Raw genomic sequence first — 12,089 nt, forward strand, 5'->3', positions numbered from 1 at the left:
ACAAAATAAACAAATTCACAAAGATGGAAACAAGAAATCGGATAGTGGTTCCTAAATAAATAAATACAATTGAAGACTTGAAGTGTATGTATCTGTCGTGTAAAACACATATGAAACTGTGGTATAGATTCTCACAACTATCTTTAACTAACTGCAAAACGATACGGGGGATTTAATCAGTAGATTCAACCTGTATAAAACAATGGTGGTGCTCTTCGAGAATATGATCATCGGTTTCTTCAAGTTATGAACTACTGCAATGGGAGGCCACCATTAATCTGCTGCGCATGTCGTAAACTTAGTTCTTGTAAACTCTGTTGGAAACATGAAAACGGATAGCATCAGGATTTATTTATATCTTTACATAACATATGCTCAAAAATTTCTCAATATATTATTATCGTTGTAAGCTTCATGTTAAGTGGGAAATATAACAAAATCACAGTTTTATGTATAAATATAGCATATATCAAGATTCAAAATGTGACAGATGGTTAGGGAACTTTTGCCAGTTATTTATGTATAAAAGAATAAATCACAGTTTTATGCATAAAACAACTTTATTTTAGTTTTTAATTAAAAGCCAATGCTATATATATACAAAATCAAAGAAACACTATTATTACAAGAATATGATTCACTGAATTGAAAGATTTTGGAGGTTGCACTAAAGATGCAATTCTGGTTACTTTCAACATGTTCGGTCCATTTAACATTGGTAGTTACTTTTTTTTACACGTCTAAGATTAAAAATTTAAAACATCTCAAATAGACTCCTTCATAAGATATGTTTTTTTTTTTTGGGAGTTGCATTAAGATCTGGTTTACTTTCAACTGCCAGCCTTGAGGCATCGAAAAGCTTTACCTTGATCCTAGATCTTAATTGTGAATTGTATGTAAGTTGAGCTACCATCACCGTAAAAAAAGTTAATTTGTTCATTTAATCCAAATAGAACATAAGCTAGAAAGGCTGAAAGATGGTGCATTTATGCTTCCAAATCTCACTTCCCACATTGGTTTACGCTTTACACATGCTTGTATGTCTTTTGTGACTATCAATATTCAATCTATAAAAGGTCAGACAACAGTCCTGTAAGACTTTTCATCTAAGGGATCATCATTCTTTTGTTTAAATTGAGATGATAGTTGAGTAATTTACTCTAAGGCTAGGCCACTCGACCAACAATAAAAAAAAGCAGCTAACAGATTTTGCAGTTACAGAATATGCAAATAAATGAGTAATATTTTACAAACAGACATTCGAACCAGTGGAGTTACTTTCGTACTTTACAAAATAAACTGGTCAACTAGCTACAATGTGGTAAGTTATAAAGAAGACAGAGGCAGAAACATTTGCCTAAAAGGAGGTCAAGTTTAAAGCATTGTAGTTATAAAACCTACAAATTATAACTCTTTTAGTTCGCTTAAGCTTCCCTTCTTTAAAAACGTTTCATTATCAACTGTTTCCCTGTCGGCCATTGAGATTCAGGTAATTAGGTTTTCATTTTCTCTATATTATGGTCTTGGTTCATCGTTTATTTGTTTGTATGTCACAAAAATGTCACGAACACAACCTAGAATTTTTACCAGATTATATCCTTCACTCGGGGGGCTAGCCTTTTTCCTCTGTCGCCTAAGGCAATATAAGGGTTGGTCCCCTCAGTCAAGCCTTTTAATTACCTTGGTTTGGAGGATTTGCAATTTTTATATCTTGATATAACGAATAATACCTTAGATTAGAAAGTAAAACCCTTAATCGACATCATTATTGATTACCTTACTGGTTAATCCAACTTCACACTCAGGAACTCAATATGGATGACGGGTATCACAAAACTGTATGAATACTCATTGTGATTATAGGACTAAAAGTGACTCTTACATACTATAATCTTATCTTCAAAGATGTTCTTCTCTAAGAAAAAAACAGGGACGTGCACTGAAACATATTCTAGGTCAGTTAGTGTATCTTTAAGAAGCTACATAGTGGCGATCAAACACTCGACATTAGGTCCTTAATCAGCTTCTATTCGCATTTGTCAATTCAAATATCCCTATGCTTATATACAAAGAGTTGATACAATGGAAACCTCATATCCTTTGAAATAATGCAAAGACTATCCTTTTTAATGTCACAATTACATATTATATGACAGTGCTGATATGCATACAACCAATAAAACTGTAACAATATACTATTGAGCTAGAATAGTCAAATTATCAAGTGTTTTAGTAACAGTACGCACCGTTGATCGAACAGGAGGAGGATCAATCTCAAACGAATGCAACGACATCTTAGCGATCTCGGATATAGCAGCTTCTCTAACTTGAGGTGCATCACTTGTTAAATCCTCATAAGCAGCCACAAAAGCTTCCTGCCAGAATCTAGGTAACTTGATCCTACGGCTATTAACATATACATCCCACATATGCTTCACCACTTTCTCTCTTTCCTCAATTTCCTATTCAAATCCACAAATCAAATCAATTAATTCAAAAGTCACACACAAATAAACACAGTAAGGGAAGCATAAACGTACAAGGACGTCGAAATCGTCGTAAATAGGAGGTCCGCCGGTGATGTCATCGGATAATCGGTTTAGGTTTCCGACGGAGAGACGGAGAGTGACGGTGCCGGTGAACATTGACCAGAATGCAAGGAGGATAATGGCGGCAAACGCCCAAAATTTATACCGGCTTCTTCTAAATAGGTTAGCATATAGGGTTTCTTTTCTGTTATTAGAGATCGATATAGATGATGATGATGTGTGTATTGTTGTAGGTGTTGATACCGGTAGGGGATCATCATCCCTCATTTCAATTTGAGTTTCTAAAAATTCAATTAAAAAAAAATAATAAAAATAATAACTGAGAAATTATTAAAATCAAATATCAGATATATTTGGTTAATTTGAAAAAACAGGGTTGTGTTGAGAAACTGTGCGAGGTTTTTGAGATTGAGGATACCACACCGTCGTCATGTAGAATTTCAGGTTGTGAAAACTAAAGAATTTGGGGTAAACCATGAAAAGAAAAAATTATTTGGATGGTCCCTAAATTTACACTACATTTTACGTGGAGTCCCTGTGTTGCTATTTTGATTTGGATGGTCTTTGTGATTTACAAATGCTAGGTGATTGGTCCATGTCTCCAATAATTGTTAAAAAAATCCGTTAACTTACGGATATTTTCGTCCTTTCAGTTGTTTCTCACTCATTTATATTTACAAATATTACGTGAGTGGTCTCTGTAATTTACAAATGTTAATGGACGAAATCGTGGTATATGAATGGAAGAATCATATTTAAATAGTTTGCAATTATAAATAGTTTCGTTAAATGCATTACACGTTTTTCAATATAGTCATAACTAGTTGTGGAGCCCTTGCTTCGCGCCGGGGGCTCCGTTTTGAATGCGATTAAAAAAGTGTTGATCTATTTTGTAAAAAAAATAAAAATTTCGACATCTAACATTGAAGGGTTGTTCCTTTGTGAAAGTTGCTTCTTTTAGCGTTCGGTTTTTTTTTTTTAAAAAGTTAGTTGATCTATTTTGTAAAAAATAATATTTTTCGACATCTTTTGGTAGCATTGAAGGGTTGTTCCTTTTATGAAAGTTGCTTTTTATAGTTTGAGGAAGAAAAAAAAAAGTAGCACAGTAGTAGCGTGGTGAGTGTTATTATTCAATATTTTTAGTGTTAGTGATGGGATAAATAATATTTTAGAATATATGTATAAAATGGGGGGGTTCGATTTGTATTTTAATGAAAGTTAGGGGGTTGGGTGTGTGAAAAATGAAATATTAAATAGTACTATAAAATGTGGGGGTTCGATTTGTATTTTAATAAAAATTAGGGAGGTGGGTGTGCGAAAAATGAAATGTTAAATAGTACTATTTATAACTAATTAGACAAATTTTGTCTATTAGTTATATTAGTAATAGTAATAGTAATATTAGTTATATTAGTAATAGTAATTAGAATATGCATATAGAAGGTATAATTAAACATAATTAAACACACACACACACACACACACATATATATATATATATATATATATATATATATATATATATATATATATATATATATATATATATATATATATATATATATAATGTTAGTAGGCGATAGTTAATGAAAAAAGGCATCAGAAGTTGTGATGTGGCTGCCTCCTTTAGGGGAGGTCAGGAGTTCGACCCTCGTTGGCTACATATTAAAAACACAATTTCATCTCTGCCATGAAGTATCCACCCATGACATCTTTCCCATATCGTTTGGAGGGGTAAATGGGAGGAGGTTTTACTTGGTCGTGCCCTTGGATCGGTTTCAACGTTTTCTCCCGGGCAGCGATGGGAGCGGGGTTATTATCGCTGCATCGACATAATCGAAACGGGAGATGATCGCAACGGGTGGTTTAATTCCCTCATCACCATCATAATTATAATCTTTCATATGATGTAATCAATGAAATAAATGTGAAAATTTGATGAACTAAAAGTATTGCTCACAAATCTCTTGTTGTTAATGTGAAGGAGCTATTATAAAAATCACATTAACATTGATATCCATCCCTTATTTGCCATGTGTCTATCTCTTTTTCTGAATTCGTTGTTTAAGCATGCAAACGTGCAATCCGTCATTTCCTTTATCTTAATTTATTGTTTAAATAATGTGAACGGCGTCGTACTTTATAAATTGACAATTCTTATTCTTAGTAAACGACCAAAAAAATTTTTATTTTTTTTTATTTTTTTGAAAGGCAGTATATTATTATTATAACTCAACAGTTACACAGGATTTATCCTTCTCAACAATACATAGGACAAACGCTAAAGGAGACATGCAATTACCCCTACATACTAAATGCCATGGGGTTTTTGGTCGCTTTAGTTATAACGCGATGCCGTTTTGAGTTTGCGCTCACACTACAAAGAGCCCCTCAACTTTCGCACAATTTACACATCGCCCCCCAACTTTACACTTTTTCAACTTTCGCACAATTTACACATCGCTCCCCCAACTTTACACTTTTTCAGGGGTAAAAAATGTAAATACATAATTTTATTACAATTAAAAAAACTTATTCCACCCAAATTTATAACGAGCCCCATCTTCTTACTCGGTGCGACTTAAATTTTTCCAAGGCCACCGTTCAACTCGAAAAAATCTCACGAACCCAACGGGACTAACTATATGCGAAACGGATATCGTTAAAAAAGCACTAAATAACGGGCCCTATATTCACGCTCAGTGCGAGTTAAATTTTTCCGAGACCACCTTTCAACTCGAATTAATTTTACGAACACAACGTGACTAACTATACGCGAAACGGATATCGTTAAAAAAAATTAAATATTTCGGGCTAAATTATATACATATACATACACGTCCAACAAACAACCCAACCTATTAGATATATTAAGTACCAAACAAGGTATATTCAAATTCGACCGCGCGCCGAATACAACCGCAGCAACGCGCGGTCAAATTTTTTCTAGTTTATATCTACACACGACATGGATGTAAGATGTCAAGGTGGCATCTCATCATCCGTAATACAGTGATTTAAGAGACACACGCCCAAGGGTTGTGTAGCCACTTATGCCACTCGATTGTCTTCGACCTGCACCGTTTTGCAATCCACTCGAAACTTTTGACTTGGATTTCATTCAACGTGATAATGCTAAAAACGAACATATATTTCATAGCATTATCCCTCAAGAAAGACAAGCTTTTAGTTGCAATTGTTCTATTTACAAGTGATATTCGTTTAAATAATAAAAGGTGAAGACAAAAGATAGATTCGGCGAATTGAAGACGCAAACGACCAAAAAGCTCAAAAGTACAAAATACAATCAAAGAGGTTCCAATTATTGATAAGAAACGTCTCAGAATTACAAGAGTACAAGATTCAAAACGCAAAGTATAAGATATTAAATTGTACGCAAGGACGTTCAAAAATCCGGAACCGGGACCAGAGTCAACTCTCAACGCTCGACGCAACGGACTAAAAATTACAAATCAACTATGCACATAAATATAATATAATATTTAAATAATTACTAAAATTATTTATATATTATATTTATTTATATAATCCGTCGGCAAAGAAGATCCAAACTTGTGTGAGCTGTAAAATCAAACTCCGCGACTTGCGGAGTTTGAAGTGTTAGAATGCCGCGAGTCGCGGAGCCTCCCTGGACAAAAATGCCTATAAAAGCCAGCGCAATTCGACGTTTTATATATCCAAAATTCTATCTATCTCTCTATATGTAAACGTGTATATATATATATTTATATTTAAATTTTAATTTTAATTTTAATTTCTAATAATAAGGGTATGTTAGCGCATATTGTAAGGGTGTAAGTCGAAATTCTGTCCGTGTAACGCTACGCTATTTTTAATCATTGTAAGTTATGTTCAACCTTTTTACATTAATGTCTCGTAGCTAAGTTATTATTATGCTTATTTAATCCGAAGTAATCATGATGTTGGGCTAATTATTAAAATTGGGTAATTGAGCTTTGTACCATAATTGGGGTTTGGACAAAAGAACGACACTTGTGGAAATTAGACTATGAGCTATTAATGGGCTTTATATTTGTTTAACTAAATGATAGTTGGTTAATTTTAATATAAAGATTTACAATTGGACGTCCCTATAAATAACCATATACACTCGATCGGACACGATGGGCGGGGTATTTATATGTACGAATAATCGTTCATTTAACCGGACACGGGAATGGATTAATAGTCACTAGAATTATTAAAACAATGGTGAAATTATGTACAAGGACACTTGGCATAATTGATAACAAAGTAATAAAACCTTGTTACAGTTTAAGTCCCCAATTAGTTGGAATATTTAACTTCGGGTATACGGATAATTTGACGAGGACACTCGCACTTTATATTTATGACTGATGGACTGTTATGGACAAAACCAGACGGACATATTGAATAATCCAGGACAAAGGACAATTAACCCATAGGCATAAAACTAAAATCAACACGTCAAACATCATGATTACGGAAGTTTAAATAAGCATAATTATTTTATTTCATATTTAATTTTCTTTATTTTATATTTAATTGCACTTCTAATTATCGCACTTTTATTTATTGTCATTGTATTTAATTGCACTTTTAATAATCGTACTTTTTAATTATCGCAAGTTTATTTTATCGCAATTTTATTTATCGCAATTTCATTATCGTTATTTACTTTACGCTTTAAATTAAGTCTTGTATTTATTTTTAATATTTTACATTAGGTTTTAACTGCGACTAAAGTTTTTTTAAAATCGACAAACCGGTCATTAAACGGTAAAAACCCCCCTTTATAATAATAATATTACTTATTTATATATTTGTATTTTTATAAATTAAAACTAATATAGCGTTAAACTTTGTTTAAAAGATTCCCTGTGGAACGAACCGGACTTACTAAAAACTACACTACTGTACGATTAGGTACACTGCCTATAAGTGTTGTAGCAAGGTTTAAGTATATCCATTCTTTAAATAAATAAATATCTTGTGTAAAATTGTATCGTATTTAATAGTATTTCCTTGTAAAATTTAATAGTATTTTATACCCCTTAGCTTTAACTATCAAGTATTTTTGGCGCCGCTGCCGGGGATCGCCGAAGCAAAATGCCACACATATAAAAACAAAAAAAAAAAGATTTTTATTAAGTTTTATTTAGTTTTTGTAAAAATACATTTTAAATAAAAAAAATATATAAAAAAAACCGAAAAAAATTATATATATAAATTTATTTTTTTAGATTTCTATTTATAAAATTATAAAGTATTTCTATTTTTATTTTAGTTTTTAAAACATAAGTTTTTATTTAATTTATATAAATATTTTATTTAAGTATTAAAACAGAAAAATATAAAAAACAAATAAATAAAAAAACTGACCTGTCGAAAACTTGACCTACCTCTTTTGGACGTGCAACCTCCGCGACTTGCGGAGGTATTGAACTGGTTCAACCGCGACTCGCGGAGCCGTCTGACACAGGTCACACAGAAGCCCTAAATCAGCATTAATTAAGGGTTTTTATTATTATTATTTAAATTAAACCCTAATTAGGGTTATATTTTTATAATAATTAGTTTAGTTTTATTATTTATTTTGTATTTTTAGTTTATAAGTTTAATTAAATTATAAAAGTAATAGTTTTATTAAATAAATAATATAAAAATAATATTTTTATAAAAATTGTAATTTTTATAACTTTTAGTGTATTTTTATATTTTTTCCCTTTTTATTCGTTTTTAGCGTAATTTTTGTATTTTTCACTCATTTTTAGTTTTAAGATATAGTTTTTGCCATAGTTATTTTTATTTCTAGATTTTTAGGTTTTGCCGTAAAATTCCTTAAGTGCTTTTTCTTTAGACTAAGATCTAGATGCTTTAGAATTTTGCGACGCCTTTTTAAGTTTTAGTACCTTTTTAAGTTTTGACGCACTACTTTCTTATTTTTATTTTTCGATGCCTTTTACCTATGTATCAATTATCACTCCAATTAGTAATCTCAATTTGTAATTTTAATTTTAAGTTAGTGATAGTAATAAGGTTGGGTTAGTCGAGTGTTTTAAAGTTCTATAAGTCACTCTTTTTCTTTCTTATTTTTCGACGCCTTTTATTTATCAACCTTTTTCTTTTTCGACCTTTTTCGACGCGCTCTTTTTCTTTCTTATTTCTCGTCATTCTAGTTTTTAGGACATAGATTTTTATTCTACTTCTTATCCAAATTTCTTAAAATTACGAAAATTTATTTTAAGTGGTTAAATTGATAGACATCAAAATTTTTTGGTTCGTAGTAATAGTTGGATTTGTACGTGGACCGGGTTATTGGAGCCAAACAGTACTCAATTATATTAAGACCAAATGAATCCTGCCCCTCTGCTGCATCTTTTGGCTATTCGAAACGTGGGAAAATCAGAAAAGTCTATTAATTGGATAACTTATATAATTTTTCTTTCCTTTTAAAAACTAATAGGATATTCAGTGAATGCACCGAGCAAGACGTTCACCACCTTTTATACGTTCACCACCTGTAACTCGATCAAGACATCTAGCTAATATTGTCGCCGTTGATTTTTCTTTAGAATCGTCATCCAGTCAACCAAGTACTCCAATTCAAATTTCCGATAATTCATTTTTTGAACCCGACCTCACAATTGAGAATCCGGAGAATATTCAGGGACGATTCATAGATCCTGAACCAATAATTTTTCCTCCGGAACCACCAATCATTCAAACAGAGATTGTTGAGGAACGAACCATTAAATTAGAATCCTCTAGTGATTCAGATTTGTGATGACCCGTCCAAATCCACCTGGACGAATACATCAACATCTGGTCCCATTGCGAGGTTTTAACCTCTATGTGATACGTTTTGTAACATTGCATTCGTTTGAGAAGGTATTTCATAAATGAATATATAAATTCCAGGTTTTTAACATCTGATGATTCCTACGTATAGACAATCACCATTTAAATGGTTTACAATAATACATCTGTTGACAATACAGTCAAAATAAGGTACATGGTAATGGTTTGGTGAATGCAAGTTTCTTGTATATAGCATGTATGACTCCAAGCACATATCTTGTATCACGTATAAGCAAACAGCGGAAGACTTCTAGAAACCTGAGAATAAACATGCTTCAAGTGTCAACACAAAGGTTGGTGAGTTCATAGTTTTAATATTACACATAATCCGTATATCAATGTGGATTACAAAAGTTCAGTTGTTTCATTCAAAACGTTTATCAATATGTTTTAACATTTCAAATCATCTGTATGTAAAGGTTGATCACAAGATCTCAGTTGTTTTATTCAAAACGTTTATCAATAGGTTTTACATAAAAGGTGGACCACAAGATTTCAGTTGTTTCATCCGAAACGTTTATCAAAATATTCTACGAAATTGAGCACCCTGGTAACTAAACTTAACGTATATATAATTTGTACCCTTTGTATAATCATCTTAATAATACACGCAAACCAACGTGTACGCTTCTCAAATAGCATACGTCCGTTAAAAGGCTAGTACTCTAGCTCGGACGGGGATATCAAGCCCTATGGATCCATATATAACTACTCGCGCCCACCAGTTCTTATAACCGGCAGTTACTAGTTACCAAAGCTAAGGGATTTTCGGTTCAAACTCGGTGTAGAATTTAGTATGTACTTGTATCTATTGCGTTTAAAATAAAGTGCATGTATTCTCAGCCCAAAAATATAGATTGCAAAAGCAATTAAAAAGGGAGCAAATGAAACTCACGCATATAAATCTAGTATTTTCAGTATTTATAAACAGTCGCATGTATTCTCAGCTCAAAAATATATTGAGTAAAAGGGATCATATGAAACTCACTGTTTAATATTGATATACAATATTGCAGGAAAGCACGTAGACGCATCGGAGATGATAAACACGAGGTTTGATTCACAAAAATACCCCCGAACATTACCCATAATTTCCTTGGTAATAACCCATATTTTCCTTAGCTCTAGCTCGCTCGAAAATTCGTTTTGAAAATTACTTGGACAGCACTCCGTCGTAATATTTTATGTACATTATTATTTTTTTATCGCAAAAATAATAACACTAATAATAAAAATAATAAGATTAATAATAATCTTAATAATAATAATAATAATAATAATTTAAATAATTTAAATAATACGGAGTAAAATTAAATTAAATCAGAAGTAGAAATGGTCGAGCTTTTATAGTGTGGCCTGATTTCTCCTTTCATGTGATCGCATGGTTTCATGGGCATATGGCCATGCGATCGCATGGCCAACTGTCACCAGCCTGGTTCGTTTGTTTTTATCTTTGTTGACATAATATAAATATTAATATATAGTATATATAATTTATATAATTAATTATATATTATATTAAATTCACGTGCATAGTTGACTTGTAATTTTTGTTCCGATATGTCGTACGTCGTCACTCGACTTATGTTCCGGTTTCGGTTTCTCGAACGCATTTTCGTACGCTTAGAAAACTTGCATTTTACATTTCGTAACTCGTACCTTTGTCAAAATATAGTCTTAAATCATCCATAAACTATACCACTGTAGCAAAGTCAAAATACAGTCTTAAATTATCCATAAGCTATGTTACTGTAGCAATTTACTGTAGCAATTCACTGTAGCAATTCAATTTTTACTGTAGCAATTCACTGTAGCAAATAGTGATTTTCAAAAACAGTGTAGCATTTTGGGTACTGTAGCAATTTGAAAATGTTATTATCGTTTACTAAATAACTTGAAATTATATATATGTATATATCTTTTTAATATACATAAATCAGTTTTTAAATACACATTGGAAGTTATTTATAAATAAATTTTAATAATAAATATTTCAACTTATCATATATATTCAAATAAATATTTAAACCAATAAGTTTAATGTACGGTATCAAATAATTAATACATTGTTACCTTTTCAAGTTATAGTATATATGTATCTATTTACATATAATTGTTCGCGAATCGTCGAAAACAACCGAAGGGTATTTAAATATATAAAAGTAGTTCAAAAATTTTGAGATTCAGTTTTACAGACTTTGCTTATCGTGTCGGAAATGTTAATCATACAAAGATTAAGTTTAAATTTGGTCAGAAATTTTCGGGTCATCACAAGATTCAACAAATTCAATCATGGAGAATCTGGAACCTCTAAGTATGGAAGACCGAATGAGAGCTAAACACACTGGCCAAGGTCACGCAATTACTCATCCTGACATTAATGCGCCAGATTATGAAATCAAAGGACAAATTCTACACATGGTGACTAATCAATGCCAATTTAGTAGTGCGCCGAAGGAAGATCCAAATGAACATCTTCGTACCTTTAATAGGATCTGTACACTATTTAAAATCCGAGAAGTTGAGGATGAACAGATATATCTCATGTTATTTCCCTGGACTTTAAAGGGAGAAGCCAAAGATTGGTTGGAATCGTTACCTGAATGGGCGATTGATACATGGGACGTTTTAGTTGAAAAATTTCTTAAACAATTCTTTCCGGCATCTAAAGCCGTG

The 12,089-nt window shown here is 31.9% G+C and overlaps 1 protein-coding gene across 1 annotated transcript; it reads right to left on the reverse strand.

The window, feature by feature from the left end:
* On the reverse strand, positions 1 to 2,974 carry LOC139896528 (uncharacterized). The gene is made up of 3 exons (XM_071879173.1): positions 2,541 to 2,974; positions 2,247 to 2,462; positions 1 to 314 (listed from the first exon to the last, which is right to left on the reverse strand). The coding sequence occupies exons 1-3, from the start codon at positions 2,814 to 2,816 to the stop codon at positions 252 to 254; spliced, it is 555 nt and encodes a 184-aa protein (XP_071735274.1). The 5' UTR covers positions 2,817 to 2,974; the 3' UTR covers positions 1 to 251.
* Positions 2,975 to 12,089: the final 9,115 nt, after the last annotated feature.

This window comes from Rutidosis leptorrhynchoides, chromosome 3, assembly GCF_046630445.1.
Source record: "Rutidosis leptorrhynchoides isolate AG116_Rl617_1_P2 chromosome 3, CSIRO_AGI_Rlap_v1, whole genome shotgun sequence".
Taxonomy (NCBI): domain Eukaryota; kingdom Viridiplantae; phylum Streptophyta; class Magnoliopsida; order Asterales; family Asteraceae; genus Rutidosis; species Rutidosis leptorrhynchoides.